Below are 17,722 nucleotides of genomic sequence, written 5' to 3' on the forward strand. Positions count from 1 at the left end.
GGCACTGCAGCCCAGCATCCTCAGGCTGAGCTGGGCATACCATGCTGCCATGAGCTGGGGAGCCCAGCAGAGAGGGAAGCCGAGGCTCTCTTGGTCACTGCCATTACATTGTCCTTTTCCAGCACGTCAGGTTGCTTCCAAGATTTCAAGGTTTTCCACATTTTCTCAGCTGAAAAGCAGAAAAAACTCTGGAGGGTTTCTGAAGAGCATAGCTGGGACTGGCAAGCAGGATCCCATACATTGCAGGTCATCGATTTTCCCAGTTCACCAGCACACCAGGGAGGTTGTGCTGGCCACGTCCCTCTAACGCACCATTAGCGTGCACGTGAATCCAAAGCCATCCTCAAGCCATCCAGATCCAGATGCAGCCTGGAGCTCTTAATGCTTTTAAAAACAAGGCTGGGTTTGGTGCCTCTGGCCTTTGGGATCTCCAAGGGTACTTGTTGCATCTCCATTCTGCTCTTGCTCCTGATACAATGCACAGAATAATTTTCCCTTTCTTACCTACTTGGTGCTGCCCAGCTGCTGGAGCAGAAAGCATATCCCTGGAATGCAGCAGGGATACTCACACTGCAGCAAAGGTTTTGGTTGGCAGCTCCAAGAAGCCAGATGCCATGGGGTCCCAGCCTGTGCAGGGGTGACATGACCCTTCCCTGCTGCTATCCAGCATCACAGTCATAGGGGACGCAGGGCAGAGATGTTCCTAAATATTTCCTCTCCTCCTCAGCAACAGCAGAGCAATAGGCAAATCATTTTTCTGGCTGCCTGCTCAGCACTCAGCAGGCCCAGCCCTCCCAGCCCTGCTTGTGGCTACCTCAGCATCTCACCATCTTCAGGGATCTGCAGCAAAACAAGCCTGGGCTGCCTTGGGTCACTGTTGGGAGGGAGCCTGTAAGGAGGGCAGGACAGCACACAAGGGGAGAAGGTGCTGAAGATGGTCCAGCACTACCATTCTGAGCAGGAGAGCAGCCAAACTACTGCAGCAGCACCTGCCTTGCTCTACTACCCACAGAGTTCCTGCCAGGGCCATTTACTGCCACTCAGGAGCCCCAAGCTGAGATATCCCCACAACTGTGCCCTGCACAGGGACTCTGGCTGTTTTTGCAACCTAAGCCAGAGCAGCAACTGGCTTGGAAGTGTTTGGAGATGAAAACATGTCATCACTTTTTTGTTTTGTTTCTGTCCAATTTCAGGCTTGTTTAAGCAGGTCCAATACAGCTGATTCTGTACAGAATAGGGTGCCAAAGGCTGCAGCTCCCCTGAGCACGTGGTGTTTTTTTCTGGTCTATCCTACAGCACAGCCACAGAGCAGGGTCTGACTCAGCAGCGGACACAAGCCCAAGGCTCAGACCATGCTCAGAGCTGCAGACAAGGCGCCATGGCAGCAACAGCATCGCTCACCCTGTGGGCAAGAAGGATGGGGCTGGTGCTGCTTCCTCCCAGCACTGCACCAGCATGGGCTGCCCCACCAAGCAGCCCCAGAGCATCCCGCGGGGAAACGCTGGTGAATACCTCTACTCCAAGATGTGCACAGGCCAGACAGGGGGAGCTACCCAGCTCCACTGGAGCCAGGCCAGCAGGGATAGCTGGGATGATGGTGCATTACTGGTCTCCAGCTCCAGCTGCTCCTTCCACACCCAGGCGCCTTGGCCTGCCCTCCCAGGCAGCTGCACTTGCTGAATGTCCCTGCGTGGTCATGCTTTGGATGAGTTTCCTTACTCCTGCAGCACTGCTACAGGACTACATTGACCTTGTCATCCCCAGTTCTGGGTTTCATTGCACCACCAGCCCCAGTAATGAGGAGGGAAGGTGATTCAAGCACTTGCTCTGACCTCCAGGCTGCTATCAGGGCACACACTGGGCACCTCTGAGAGAGATTTTTATGACTCCTGTCAGACACTCCTTACTGTATGTGATCCTTAATTTCTTTGTCCTCTGCTTTCCACACAAAGCACACTGCCAGCATGCAAAAGTGTTGGGATGGAATACTTTATTCACGTGAACACTCAGATCCTGGCCCTTCCTGCCTGCTGCAGCTGCTCCCATCTTCTTGACAGCGTGAACAAGGAAGGATTTCTTCACCAGCTTGCTTAACCCCCCCCAGCATCATCAGACCCCACAAACAAGTACAGACAGTTTGGCTTTGTCTGGACAGGAGCAGAGGGCGGAGGGGCAGGGAGTGCTGCGGGGTTGGCAGAGCAGGCAGAAGGGCTCCAGCCCACAGCTTGAATATGCACAGCAGCCATGAAACCTTCCTGCAGCTCCACTCTCACCACCAACTATGCCAGTACTCTCTCTCCCAGCACTGGCAGCTCCTCCTGCTGCCAGAAGCACCCGGGATTGGTAAAGGATGGGTGCCACCAGCTCTTCTCCTTGGAAAGTTGTTGCCAGAATTACACCAGTGTCTTCTATCAGCTGCTGGGCCGTTTAACCCTCAAAGTGCCTCCTGTCCACTGACAAATACCCTCCCCAAACTATTACAGTAAAAGGAAAACCCTGTACATTGAGACATACAGGCTGAGTCTTGGGTAGAGAACAGTTTCTGTGCTTGGTGGTCCTTAGTGGCCGGCAGCCCCCAGCCAGCCCTGGGGCACAGAAGGGAGCAAAATCCCCCACGGCCACCCCCAGCACGTCAGGGCTTCATCCTGCTCAGTCTGATGTCACGTTCGATTTCGAACTGCCTGTGATCCACGCGCTCCAGGAACGCTTTCCTCTCGATGTACCTGCAGGGAGGCAGAGGCAGAGGCTGTGAGCAGTGTCTGTGTGGCCCCAGCCGGGGGCAAACCCCACCTGAAGGGATGAGCAGGGAGGGAAAGCACTGTCTGTCTCCCTCCCTCTCTTTCCACAAACTGATCGCTCCACTGAACACCTAAGGACACCAGAACTGCTCTGTGGCCTGCTGGCTGCCATCTGGGGGACTCCCAGAGCTCTGGTGGTCTCATAGGCTAGAGAACTGAACTGGCTGATTCTGGCTTCAGCTCTTCTCCTACAGCTGAGAAATGTCCTCCACCTTGAAGGGGATCAGAGCAGGCCTTTGCACCACCTAGAAAAGCATCTCAAACCCAACCACAACCTTCAATACAAGCTGACAGGCCCATGATACAAGCCAGGAAGAGGCACAGGGAGCATTAGGGATGCAAAAAGCACCACCCAGCAAGCCTGCAGCAGCTCAGGGATGCAGGCCAGGGGTTTCCCAGCCACAGACCAGCTTCTAACCACTGAGTATTTAGTGCTGCCCCTCAGCAGGGCACCTGAGTGCTGCAAGGAAGAAGACATGCCTACGCCTGGAAAAGCACCTTGCTCCTCATTAATGGCATGCAGCTGAATTTTAATGTAGTTTGCTGCAAACCCTTGCCATAGACAGCCGGGGGCTGTGCTACTAATTAACCTACAAAAGGAGTGAAATTGCAATTCAAAACAGGAGCTGTAACTGAATCATCACAATTGTTTTGCATTTGTTCCAGGGTGGCAAACACTGGACTGCTATGACAAGGTCATTAAACTTGTGTGGGGAACCACTGAATTTCACTGTTCTGTCAGTCACTGCTTTTCCTGCTCACCAGAGCAGCCCACTGCTTGAAAGCAAGACCAAAGCCTAAGGGAAGATGAGCATCTCAGGCTCTGCAGGTTTTCCAGGCTGCTGGGTGGTGTGCATGAAAGTGCCCAAGGCCTGCATGGGAAGGTTAAAGGCCTCTCCCTACCAGTGGTCTCTCTGAGACAGATGAACATTTGTGATGAGGTCCCTGCAAGGTCAGGCCGAATGGGGCTCTAAGCAATCTGATCTAGATAAAGAATTCCTGCTCACTGCTGGGGGTTGGATTAGTTGGCCCTTAAAGGTCCCTTCCAACCTGAACCATTCCGTGATTCTGCAATTCTTTATGCTACAACTATTGAACCTACTGAATGTGTTCCCAGCAGGGAGCCTCTGCCCTTGCTGCAAGGGACAGCCCTGACATTCCTGCCCACCCAGTCATCATTGGAAATGAATTAATTCAGATTCATTTCAGTGAGTGATTCCCCCAAGTGGGTGAACAGCCCCATGAATCCCTGCTGCCACCCACTCCCATCGCAGCTCCAGCCTGTCTCGCGCTGACACAACTGGGTCAGCTCATCTCCGCTGGCTGCGAGGGGCAGGACCAGCACGGTGCAATGCAGGCCAAGAGCTGGCTGGGAGGAGGTATTTTTGTGGTCCCTGCCCCTCACTGTTGGAGGAGGGCTGTGCACTGAGGCCCCCTCCCCACACTGGTTCAGGAAAGGCAGGCAGGGGAGTGTCGCTTCCCTTCATCCCTGTAAGCCGGGAGGTGACCGGCTCCTGGGGCTGGGCTCAGACAGGCCACAGGAAGGAAGCTGAGGGGTCACGCTGCATGTGCTCAGTGTCAAACTACCGGGCGTGGGGTTTTTCTCCCCCTCCACTGCTAAACACCAGCCACAACCTCAGCTGGGAAGTCAAGGACAAGAGTTACTGATGTTCATCTGGGAACACCCCAATGGCCTGGGCAGCAACAGCCCAACCTACTGAATCCAAAGCTCTTCTGGCACCTCTGTGAGACCCATCTATCAATCCCAGCAAGGGGTCAGTCTCTTTCTTTTCCTCTTCTCCCCCACTGCTGTGCCTCTCTGGTGGGCAGGGCCTGCCTCCTGGGGGCTCGATCTGGATCATGAACCAGGAATGCGGTCTCACAGCTGCAGCCAGCAGCACTGCACGGAGGAGGAACTGCCACCAACGTCATCCCACGGCATTGTCCTTGGCTGACCACAGTAAAGTGCTCTAGGTACCAAAGCAGACCCCCCAGGTACTACCTGGGCATACAGTGGGGCTCGTGGGGGCTGGCTGGCTTGTGCTGCAGGCACACAGGGGCTGGAGGTGCAGACGGACGTGAGCAGGGCAGCTGCAGGCTCAGCACAAGCCCCTCCATGCTCTGAAGCCTGTGCTGGAGCTGCAGGGCAGCTCTGTGCTCAGCCAGCTCCATGCAGCCAACAGCAAGGCACCGCCAAGCACGGTGCAAAGTGCACGAGTGAGGCACAAACACCCGTCCTGCGCTTGTCTAAACAACCTTTGCTACCTGAATCAATAGCTTCCTGTAAATTATCAACCCGCCTGGAAACAGGGCAGCTGTGATCCACAGCAGAGCAAAGTAAACCCACTGGGAGCAAGGCTGTCTCTGCTAACAAGGGCAGCTGCAAGCTGCTCTGGGGAGGGTCTTTGGTGCTGCATGTCCCCTGTCAGTCACCATCAGTCACCCGGTGCAGGAGTGCACGGGGCCGGCTGCTCCCCCATGGGGCTGCCCTACAAAGGTGGCCCAATTAAGAGGCCACTACACATTTCCATTTATAAAGCACATCAGAGAGATGAACAGCGAAGGGGATAGCTGCCTCTGCTCCATACTCCAGCCCCTCCTGTCAAATCCAGGACAGGCCCTCGGGACCTGATACAGCCAGGCTTTAAAAGCCCAGATTCTACTCCAAGGAAATGCAAATCCCTGGATGGGGGCTGGGGGTACAAGGGGTGGAAAATCAGAGGCAAGGGAGGACAGGCAAGGGGACAGCACATGTCCCCTCTGTCTCAGGAATTCTAGGCCCAAGCTGTGGCTGGCTGATAACTGGCACTGGCAGCAGAAAGATGCCACAACCCCACTGCTCCCCTGGTTGCTGTGTTCTGGTGTGGGCCTGGAGAAGGGCCAGGGAGGTATGAGGAGCTCTGGGCTGCAGCAACTTCCACAGGCTTAGCACAATAAAGGAATTCAGCCTGTCTTCTCTCCTGAGCAAAAAGTAAAGCTTCCTGCCTTCCTTGAGACACACATAGACCATCTCTGTAAGTGCACAGGATGTGTGGCATCGAGCGAACGTCTCCAGGAGTGGGCTGCAGCTTTCCTTTTGAGGCACACATTTACAATCACACAGCAGGACACGTGGGGAGCAGAGGTTTCTAACAGCACCAGCGATTAAAGGCAGCGCCCCGCTCTCGCCTGCCTGGGTTGAAGGGTTAACAACAGCTCATTACAATTTTTATAGAGATGTGTAAATGATTGCCCACTGAAGGGTGAGCACGGTTGCCATTATTAAAGGAGAAGAAGCAGCTGCAGAAGGGACAACAGGCTCCTGTGAAATGACCTGAGGCCGGCAGCAGCTGTGTCTGTGTGACCTGCCCCCCGGGCGAGATGGCTGCTCCGGAGGGTACTGCACCCTGCACACTGAGGTGGTCTGTAAGCACAAATGCAGTGGGCTGTGCCTCCATCAGTGCTCCTCCCTTCTCCCTTTACCTTGAAGGTGGAAGTAATTCCTAGTGAGCAGATACTCGGTTGATCCCCTCACACTGCATGCCTGCCTAGTATAAACATACTCATAAGGAGTGTCTAAAGTTGTCCTGGCATTATGTTCCTCATTTGTTTAATGACAAAAACCGCTTGCCAAGAGCTCAGCAGATTTTCTAGCCTGGGATGTGACAGGCAGCAAAACCCAAAGCTGTCCAAGATTAAAGATGCTCTTAAAATTGCTGCTCTGCTTTGCTCATCTTTTCCATGCGCTGATCCCTTCTTTAGCTTTCAAGGACCATCACGTGAGTGTCATTGGAAAGGTTTATCAGGCAAGAAGAGCAAGCTGTCCTTCTTGGATGGGGTGGGAAAGGAAATGGTACTGGCCAAGAACAGTTGACATACTGGGTTTGGGCACACAAGAGATGACACAAACACTGCTCTGCCACGCCTGTATGTGGTGTAAATCATGCACCTCCTTAGACTTCAGGGATCTCAGAGGAACAGCTGCTCCTCTGCAGCACTCCTACTGAACTGCTCTACTTTTTCAAGGGCATGCATTTATTTCATGACCAGAAACAGATCAGGAGAGATTTGATGGAGAAGGTGCATCAAGACGAAACTGAAAATATCTATTTGATACTTTGACAGTTATAAAATATCTGTTTAAAACAGAAAAACTGATCTGTTGGAATGCAGAAAATTTGAGTTCTTCCAGTAAAAGAACAGCTTATAATAAAATGTACATTTTACGAGCTGTCCACTAAGCTGGTTATGTTTTCCCAGAGCTTAGCAAAGCACTTGTAGTGGAAATGCTGCTTCTGATCTCATTATCACTCCCTGCAGTGCATGTTATTAACTTTCTGTTTTATTTACAGCATCACCATTTACTTTTATGATACTTCCATTAACTTCATTGGAGTGAACATTGCTTGATGCACACAACCAACGCCCAGTGCTGCCATAATCTTTGACGCACCTTGCCAGCTGCTCTGGGTTTACACAAATCTTTATGCGGGAGGAAGGAGGACAGATGCAGCTGAAACATGTGATTTGAAGAACAGAACAAAACCCTCCCAAACTGAAGAAAGAGCACAGGAGAAAGGCAATTGTGTTTCCTCATGGAGGGCCTGCATTACACCAGCTCATGCTCTGTGCCACAAGCAGAAGAGATGACAAAGCCAGACATTGGCTGGACTTAGAGAACTCACAAGGTTGTTAGCAGAGAGTGATAGGTGTTTGCACACTTACCTGTCTCCCTGTGACACCTACAGCAGCTACTGGCTTTATGTATTCCTAGAAAAAATCCCTAAGAAATCCCACGGGTTTTTGAACTCTGTAGCCAGCAATGGGCTTTCCACATGCAAAGGAAGTGATGGGAAATTCTGGACTTCTATTAGGTAAAGCCCTTCTTACCCATCTTTCCCTCGGTTATGGATTGCCAGCTCCTCCACAATCCCCTCCTCCTCCTTGAAGTTCTCCCAGTCCAGTTTAGATTTCTCCAGTGTGCTCATCTTCTGCTTTTTGGCACCGATCTTCCCCAGGAGGCTACTCATACCGCTTGGCCTCTTCACCCTGATGGAGATTAAGGAGCAAATGTTGGTTAAATGCAGGGAGATGGCAATTAAAAACAGAGCTGAGAAACGTCACACGTGAGAGCAGTGGCCTCGATGGTGGTGAGCCACTGCCACCAAACAGATGGCCACCAACTCCAGGCAGCCTGCAGGCGGCAAGGTCACGCTTCCTGCAGATCCTGCTCCGCCGTTCCCCTGGAAGCAGCAGAGTTCATTACACACATATCTCAAGTGCTTGGTTTTTGTGAAAGGGCTTTTTCATTTATCTTCTTAAGAGAACAGAGAGCTTTCAGGCCAAAAGAGATCATTAAATCATCTAGTTTGACCCCTTGTATACACCAGGCCAAGCCATTCCACTGATCACCTCTGTGCTAAGTCTGCTTCTTTGTCTTCAGTTAAAGTGTTGTTTTCTGGAAGGCATCCAGCCTCAGTGCGTCACTGGTGCTGACAACACATCCAGGAATTAACCATTTACTTGGTACTAATGCTTGATTTTCTCTAGTTTTAGGTTCTGGTTCCTGCTTATTCTAAATCCAAGAACACTTTGGTCTCCAGGCAAGTCTCATTAGTGACGTACTTGTACACCACTAATGAACTTACATCTGAATTATTTTTATGCAAACAGGGTTCCTTATGCCTCTCATTGAAATGCATTTTGCTCCAGCCCATACATCACTTAAAATGTTTTGTCCCCCTGCTTACATTTCAGTGCTCTTTGAAGATAGGAGCACAGAACTGCCTGTAACTCCCCCCATTCTCCTGATTTGTTTCTGTCTAAGGATCACTTAAATAATCCTGTTAGGTGCATACTGAGTCCCAGTGCTGGTGCACTGTGATCCCATACCATCTCCTGGGTCCCTGTTTGGCAGGAAGATCACTTTGGTCTTTCATCCCTTGTTCTTAGAGGAGTGAAATCCCACCCGTGCGGTGGGGCCCCCCAGTCTCCCCTTTATGCTGGGAAATGCACACACAGGGGCTCAGGTCAGCCGAGCTGCCCTCTGAGGAAGACAATTCTCAGGGACAGGAACCCGTAAAACAAACTTATACTAACCCTTCTCAACCCCCCCCAGGAATGGGGGGCAAACAGCATCCTATTGAACTCGTGTTTACACACATTCCAGAGATAACTTCAGGTCTGCAGGGCCTTTGCCTCTGCAAGAAGCCAGAGAGGAAATTACTCTCGTTCCTGAGAGATGAAGGAATTTGGGAAGGGGGGCCCAAGGAAGGCAGCCAGGTGAGCATGGCAAACTGCTCTCCAGCAGTGCTCTCTGAGCACACTCCTGCCCAGGGGTAGCCGTTCTTGGGAACGTATCCAAAGTTGTCCTTATCGGATCATTAGCATGGTTTATGCTTCCGTAATTTGCAAGCCTCTAAAGGAAAATAATTCTGCAGTTTATATGGAATTAAATCAAAGAAAATGACAACTCTGTAAGCCTCAGCCAGAAGACTTTCAATGAAAGAATGGCTGGCTAGAGTCACTTGGGGTTGCAGCTTCCTGACACAGATATATTTGGGATTAAGAACATCTTGGCAGGCTGCATAGCAACTGGACAAGGCTGCCTGCCCCTCCTCAATACCAGCCAGAGAAGCAGACATGTCCTAGGATCTGGGGGCCTCTTATTTCCTTCAGTCCCTGCCCATGGCTGGAGCACAGCCCAACAGCCAGCAGTTGTTCACTCTGTGGGGACACAGAACAAGCTGGATGCTCTTTGATTCGCCTTTATCCCTGAACATCTCATCAAGATGTCTACCGCCCTTCACACCATGATCACACAATAAAACCTTGATCCTTGCTCAGCCTCCAACTCTCCCTTACTTTTCAAGGCATGATGGCTCCAGGTATCCTTATCTACAGTAGCAGGGAAGTGGTGTAAGGGGGCAAAATGGGCAAAGATGTTCTCAGCAGAAAAAAAATTGGAGAGACTGGACTACACAAGCCTTGCTCAACCACCAAACCCAGTATCAGATGTGTGTTCAAGATGTGAGGAGTCAGAGGAAAGGAGAGACGACAAAGAATAAGGATGAACCAAATAAAATATTGGGCAAGCCACCCCCATGGCATTCCCTGCTGCACAGCTGCTCGGAAAGCAGAGCACAGTGGTCGTGCACAGCAGTTCCTTAAGCTGCACTGCCCTAAACAGATCTAGGGAAGTGCTATGGCTGATCCAGCTGGCAAAGTTCCTCTGCCCCAAGCCTGGCAGGCAGAAGGCGTTTAAATTAACACAAGGTATTCAATGACACATTTCTCTGAATACACTTAACTTTCCAGACACACTTGGGCTTAAGATTTTCCTACCTTTGTAGTGGGAAAAGCAGGGATGTAGAAATGGAGGGTGTTGTCCTTGTCCCTAGATTTCTCCTGAATGTTTTTTTGGGGCAAAAAACCCGAGTGACCTAGGAGCCATCTCACCTACCCAAGGACACCCACAGCTCATCAGCACCCACCGACCTTTCCATGGGTGGGAGTCCACAGTAACTGTCACTTGAAATACAGGCAGGTCTGACTGCAAAGGACACAGCACACACCTAGAAAAATCCAACTGAAAGTTCTGGGATCTTTCCTGGGTGTTAAGAGAAATCTCTGCCCTGCAGAGTGACAAGCAGGCTCAGAAGCAGGCTCACACATGCCGAGGCTGATCCTTTTTGGCTGAACCTTGGTCAGCTGCTGGCAGAGAAGGGCTGAGTTGGGACAGGGGCCAGTCAGACAAGCTGGGCTGCTGAACATGTCTCTGCATGAAACACAGACTGGGGTCTGCTGACAGGCCACTGCTGTCCCCAAACCACAGTGGAATAGATGGGAGGGAAGGGAACCAAAGGCAAGACGATTCATGGCCAGATGTGGAAGAGGTGGTGCTGGCTTCAGAGAGCAGGAGCTGCAGATGAAATGAGAGCTGCTTATGATGTATCTTCTCTTCCACAGCAATTTCTGGCATAAATTAATAACATCTAGATGCACACATCCATCTGTAATGGGGCTCAAGGCCTCTGTATGTCCTCTTGGCCATGGATCTCAGGAATATTGCTTAAAAAATATAATTCACCCCGTATTTGAAGCTACAGAGTCTGGGCTATGATATGGACCTCCATCAAGGGCACCCAGATAATCACAAGAATACTCACAAGTCAATAGATCCTTTAAGGCAAGAGAACATGACAAAAAAGGGCAGGCTATGCTGCACCAATGTGTTGATGACTGCTCCAGAAATATTATCAATATCCAATGTCAGTCCCATGCTGGAAACTGGCTCTGGGCTGGATAACCTGGTTCTGCTCCTGTCTGGACAATTCTGTGCTGCTGCAGCAGGACCAAGCCTGGGCCAGGCAATGGGGCCAGGCACAGGCTGAAGGACATGTTTGAGTCTGCTGCTGAGTCTTCATTCCACGCTGAGCCTTTTATCACCCTGAATAAATCCAGCAAACCTGGGGGTGGGAATTCCTACACTTGTGCCAAAATGAAGTAAATGAGAAACATTAAAGTCCAATTAAAAACTTGCTTGGCCTTAAATGCCTCATCTGTTTAAAAAGCAAGTAAAGGGGCCTGATTAATTGCATCCAGCGCCAACAAGAGGAATTATTACCCTTTTTGTACTCATTAAGGGTATCTGCTGTGGCATCTTTAATCACTAAGGCATTTAAAAGAGAGAAAGTAATTTGCTAAGACATAATGGATCCCAGGGATGAGGATCAGGACAGTCGCCTATTTAGGACACAAAGACATGCTCTGAATTTTCACAATTAAAAAGCACAGCCAAGTCTGCCCCTGAACCAGCAAAAAAAAAAAAGAAGTGCTAGGGAGCTCTGCCTTGGTGGGTGGGATTCCCCTGCACCATCTAACGCTGTCAGGACAAGGACTGTGCCTGTACATCATCTGGCATGGTCATACACAGGGACAAGCAGCAAGCCATGGGCTCCCTTGCTGTCCCACTAAAGGTAAACATGCTCTGTATCCCTGTCCTTAACAGTTATGCTTCCCCCCATCTTGGTGCAAGCCTGCAGCTGACCAGGGCTTGGAAAATTGCTGCTATAGCAGTGATAAAGTGTCACTGCCACAAGTAACCCCTGATGTCTTGCAACATGCCTCAGCAGTGCTCAGCATGCCATCTTTAATGGAGGCGGACTTCATCACAAGCTTTAGAAAATAATCTTCCAGCAATTGGGAACCTGGCTACAAAGGTCTCATAGTGCATCCCACCAGCCAAGGCAGGATGAGTTCCTCTCCCACTTATCCAGAGATGGGTGCTCTGAAGGTCTCCTGACACCAATCCCACACACACTGAGGTTTCGGTACTTCATCAGCCTTTCACTTATGTAATTCTTCCCCAATGACTAAATTTCCTTGCTCAGCCTATGACTCGATATCTTCTTCCTGGTAGCTACTAAGAACAGATCACTCCCTCACTTCTTGCAGCAGCCTTTTATGTCTTTGAAAGCTTTTCATATTGCCCCCCCCTCCAGTTTGCTCCTTCCTAGACTAAACAATCCCAGGTCCTTTCAAGCTTTTCTCATTCCTCATGGTTTCCAGCCCTCTGACCACTTTCACCACTCTCCATGGACTCAGCTATTGGCCCATATATTCCTCAAAATGCAGCATCCAAAACAGGAATAGCATGAGTGATGGATTCACCAGCACTGGGAGCAGGGGAATGCTTCAGATGCCTGGGGAAGCACGAAGCTCCTTACACGGCCCCCTGTGACGTGTGCCTTCTTCACAACCATGTGACAGCAGTGACTCATGTTGAACCTGTGAGTCACTGAGATATCTGTCTGCTCCACTGCTGCCAAGCCACTTTCTTCCTCCATCCATGCAGAACATTCCTGCTATCCAGAGGCAGAGCACTGTGCTGCTCCTCCTGTTTGCCCTCACATCTCCCTTGACACAGTGCATCTCCGATGTCTTTGCAAATCAGCCTCTCCAATCCACAACAGCCATGCTTGCAGCTGTTGAAGAGGAACGCTAGGTAAAGCATCTCCTGCCATTGTGAAATACCTTTGGAGACTATTTAACAGCTGAACCAGCACCAGTCGGCCTGGGAAGATCAAGGTGACTGGCCAGAAGCAGCAGGGACCAGCAGGGTCAGACTGCAGGAGCTGACAGATCATGTCCAACACCAAAGAACAAACTGAGCCCAAAGGACACTTACTCAAATGCTGGCCAAGGAGCCAGCAGTGTTCCCAGCTTTAGCCTGACCTCCACCACTGGGGATCACAAACCCCCTACTGCTCTGTTTCCGCTGGCTCCACAGACCCTGTGCTGCTTCTCCATCTGCCTTGTAGTGGATATCCCCCTTGCTGTGGATAACAACTTCTGTAGCAGGAAGGCCCTACTTCTGTCATCTATCAGTACCTTAAAGAAGGGCTCAATTTGTAAGAACAAAATGCTGAACATGAAAAAGGGTATTACTGATTCTTAGCTAACACTTAGCTCCCTCTCCCCTCTTGTTATGCCACATTTTGGGGAAACAGTGTGAGCAAACACACAGAAGAGGATACTCACTGATGTACACAAATCACAAATGAGTTGCTTGTGTTTCCCCAATAATGAAAACCAGCCCCCTGAGCCCCAATTAAACAGTGGCAAATAACCTGTTCTGCCAATGAGGGTCTTGTGACAAAGCAGCTGCTGCAAGACTTGGAGCAAGAAGAGTATTTTTTTAGATTATGCTGATTCCATGAAGGTATCCCACACACTTTGCAGCTATAGGGTAGAGGAAAAAAGATAACAGAGTGGGGCAACTTCTCTGGCCTGATTGCAGGGTTTTGCACCTCCCAGAACAGATAATTTAGTGCTGGACACTCCATCATATTCCAGCATCCATCCAAAACATCTGGTGACTCTCCATGAGGCTGCGCAGAGCAATCTTTCCTTCTGCAGAAATAAATGTGGACTCAGAGAGATGACATGACTTCATCAGTAGGAAATCCTGCAAGACCAGGAAAGCCCCCATGCCTCCTGCCCCAGCCCTTGGAAACAGATTATCAGAGATCACCTTTACCAATTACCATTTAAAAAGGCCCGTTACACCTACAACTTATAAAAATCCACTTTCAAGCAAGGTTCAGAACTTGGATGGATAGTTTTTGTTGTGTGTTAGATGAAACTACTGCAAGGGCAAGTGTATTTCTGATGTCTGGCAGAAGAGGAGAAGCAGAAGGCATCCACTGCCAGATCTCCAGCATGGCTGAATGGCTTTCCAATGGCTTCAAGCAGAAGAACTCAACTCAAACACACACTACAACACAAACCACTTCTCTGCTGGTTCCCTGCAGCACTGAGCAGCATGTCAGATCCCTCCATCAGAACAGGGTGCTGGCAAGTAGATGTCACCCAGTGCAGAAAGATGGCATCTCAGGCCCCCAAACCCTTAAAGCACCATCCTGACCACTCAACCCTGGCTCTCCCACTGTCCCTCTCCTTCCTTCCCTCCCTTCCTCACTGGAACTTGTGATATTTCCTTGTAGCACAGCAACGGCAGATCTGTTCCTGTCACCCCAAGTGCTTGGATGGCAGAGATTCAGGTGAGAAACTTGCCCACTCAGCAAAGAGAGACTTTTGCACATTGTAGTATCTCTTCCTTCCACAATCTGCTATAAAGCTGAATAGTTTCCTTAAGTGCAGGAAATGGTTCTCATGCAAACTAACCACAGCTGGGCAACTGATGCAGCCAATAAATACTTTCATTTTAATGAAGTGGAAGATTCCTGCCCAGAGCACCATGCCCTGCTGTCCTTCCTTCTGTGTGCAAGGCAATGAGAGACCCTGCACGAGAGGGATGCATGCAGAGACCTGGCTGGTGCCCATGTGCCAGCTCTGCTGTTCACTCCCAGACCATCCTCCTCAACAGAGGGGTCAAAATGCTGGCAGGGAACAAGAGGGGCACATCAGGAAGGCAAGTGCAGTGCCATCTGCTCCTTGAGGTCAGGATGGTCTGGCTGGATGGGGCAGACAGCAGCACAGTGACAGTGCCTGGTATTGCCAGCTTGCAGAAACCTTCTCCAGAATGATATAACAGATCTTGTTCTGCACCTAAAAGTGACCAGCTCTTCTCACCCCTAACTCCACATAACCAGCCAAGGATAAGAAGTCTTCAAGGAAAAATCCAACTGCATTTCTACTTTCTCTCCCTGCCCCTACTTGGCATTGTTTCCCAAACAAGCTCTGGGGTGGATGCAGAGAGCAACCTGGCTTGTTCTCAGCTCTGCCTGTCACAACAGGTATGTAAAAAAGCAAACAAGAAAGCCTCTTTAACACCAAACAAACAAACACTGAAATCCCAGGTGGAAAAAAACAGAAAGCAAGGAAGAAATGAAGATAAAAGCAGGGTGGATGATGCTGGGGGGTTGGAGATGATCCTGGTTGGAGGGCACTGCCCAAGGCAGGCTGGCAGGGAGAGGACTGGAGGATTCCCACCACCCAGCCAGGGTGGCACAGCCCAAGGAACTCACTGCCAACCCAGTGGTGCCTGACCATATGCTCCACTTGCTGAGCTGGGTAGCAGGTACCCAGCATTTACACCCTAATCACCCACAAACTGAGCCAAAGAACCTGCCTGAAGTGCTCTGGGAGTAGTGGGGGTTTCTGATGCAGGGCTGCATCTTTGTGTGAGGCCCGTCAAACTTCTGCACTCTGAAGAGCACCACGGACCAAGCCATTGTGGAAAAGCAGCCAGGGCTGGGATAAAACCCACTGAGTGCTGCTACAGGGTGCAGCAGAGCAGGCAGCTGTGTCCAAAGGCAGCAAGAGATGCAAGTGCAGCGGGAAAAAAGGAATTACCCTGCCTGTGACCCTGCCAGCAGACCAAAACTTCTGCTGCATGGAGGGCTTCGCTGACAGGAGTCAGCTCCTGGTGAAAATGCTCTGACCACACACCTGCAAAAGCAGCATGGTCTGACTGCAGCAGACCAAGTACTTGTAAGGAACAAGGAAATGGGAGTTTTAACTCAAGTTGATAGTGGGAGTTAACTTTTCTTGGGCTTTTGTTCAGGCTTGCCAGCCCAGGCTAACCCCAAGTTGCTTTGTCATCACTGCTTTTGCAATCTCAAGAGCTAAGCCGAGCCCCAGGTCCTTTCTGATTTCTAATGTCACCCCATACTCCCTGAGACCTCATGGTGGAGACCCCTACACGAACAGTGATGTTCACAGCTTCTTACTACTCACAGAAGTCTTTGACACTGGCTCCATGGAGCCAAGGAGGTAATCCCTGAGGAGGATCACAACTAAAGCACACTAGTGTTCAAATAGCAAAGTGACAGACAGAAGAGGAGGTCTAACCTCTCCAGAAGGGAGAGTGATAGCTCTCCTTCCCACAGCCAGGTTCTATGTTGAAAAGCTTAAGACGGGGATAAAAGGCACCACGAGGCAAGGACAGTCAGCACTCCATCCCAGCAGCCCAGCAATCGAAGCCTGGATGAGATGATGCATTTTCCATCAGCGTGGAGAGCCCAGGGCAGATGTGACAATAAAAGCCCACGTGATGTTGCCCTGGTGAGGGCTGCTGCAGGCAGTAGCACAGTTTGCCATGGGCACAGTTGATTCTGGACGTATTTGTGTCTAAATATAGTCAGTGGGGGAACAAAGATTTGTCACAGGGGAAAAAACCATGTCACTCCCAATTCCCAGCAACAGCAGCAAGCATTGCCTGACAAAGGGCAATGCTCCAGTATTCCAGGTTTATTGCTGGATTTGTTATTAATCCAGCACAGTGAGTTTAGGAGTGACTTTAGAAGTTGTGCAATGCTACTCTAGCAGAGTGCACCTCACCTTGAGGAGGGAAATAAGAGTCATGGAACCAGGTTTTGAACAGCAAAATTGACACAGCAGCTGGTGAAGAGGCTTGCAGAGCACCATGACATGGGCTGCCAGCAGATACTAGTCAGTGACTTCCTTTCTAGTGCACTCTCCAAGATACAGAAATACTTCATCCTGTCTTCCTGTCATGGACTGTACTAGATAGGTCTTTCCAAAGTGCAAAGCTGGAAAAAGAGACCTAAGAGCTTCCTTGCTCCAAAACAGGACAGCACCTTATTTTCCAGTCCACTTCCCAAACTGGGGGATAACCCAGGTGTAAACATACATAATACTGAACACATGAATACAGTTATTCCAGGAATAAAAACAGTGTTGGGTCTCCATATACAGTAAGAGGCAAAGTTGCTGAGCAGGGAAGAGCTGGGATGTTCCAGCTCAGGAATGTCAGAGACCAGCAGCAATATTACAGCTCTGCCAGAGCTGGCCTTTCCTCAGGCAGGTTCCATTCTGTGGCATCTAGGTCTGCACCCACTTCTCTGGAGGGCCTGGGGTCTCATTTTACAGGCTCTGGAGGATGTGCTCATCAAAAAGCACATCAGTTCTTGGGGAGCTGACTGGCTCAGGCAGAGCCCCTGACCCACAGGTTCCCTTATCAGCAGGAAGGGCTCATTAAGGATTGGACCAGGGTTTCCTGCTCAAGACCAAACCCTTTGTGAAGGGACTGCTGCCATGGAGAACCCACTTCCTAACGGCCAGAGGAAGCAAAATATTTCCCTTGGGTCTTTAAGACGAAGTTGCTATGGGGTGGATATCAACAAAGTAAAGTTGCACTTGTGGAGCTGGGCAGCACTCAGCCCCACACAGGCTGTTACTGCAGGATAAAGGTACCCCCAGCACCATCCTTGCCTGCCCCAGAGCCAGGGACAATTCAGAGCAGCATAAGGCCCTCTCTGTACCAGTGGAACTGCAGCTGCCCTCTGGGCTGTACTGGCAGAACTATTTTAGCAAAAACAAAATCTCGTACCCTCCTAATCAGTATGACATTGTGTGGAGCCCAGGGCTCACTCTGGCTCCCCTCCAGCCTGGAGCACAGACAGAGGCTGTTTCAGCAGCAGGCCAGCCAATTATATCACAATATCTGAGCATGGAGT

The 17,722-nt window shown here is 50.4% G+C and overlaps 1 protein-coding gene across 1 annotated transcript in view; it reads right to left on the reverse strand.

Moving 5' to 3' along the window:
* Positions 1–1,590: 1,590 nt before the first annotated feature.
* The window catches only part of CFDP1 (craniofacial development protein 1), a 60,331-nt gene continuing 44,199 nt past the window's right edge, over positions 1,591–17,722 (reverse strand). The window contains exons 6-7 of the mRNA XM_084215015.1: positions 7,668–7,826; positions 1,591–2,723 (exon numbers count right to left, since the gene is read on the reverse strand). Of these exons, the coding sequence (XP_084071141.1) occupies positions 2,633–2,723; positions 7,668–7,826 (250 nt within the window). The 3' untranslated portion in view covers positions 1,591–2,632. The remainder of the gene's footprint in view (positions 2,724–7,667; positions 7,827–17,722) is intronic.

Source organism: Fringilla coelebs (assembly GCF_963513975.1).
Source record: "Fringilla coelebs genome assembly, chromosome: 14".
In the NCBI taxonomy this organism is placed as follows: domain Eukaryota; kingdom Metazoa; phylum Chordata; class Aves; order Passeriformes; family Fringillidae; genus Fringilla; species Fringilla coelebs.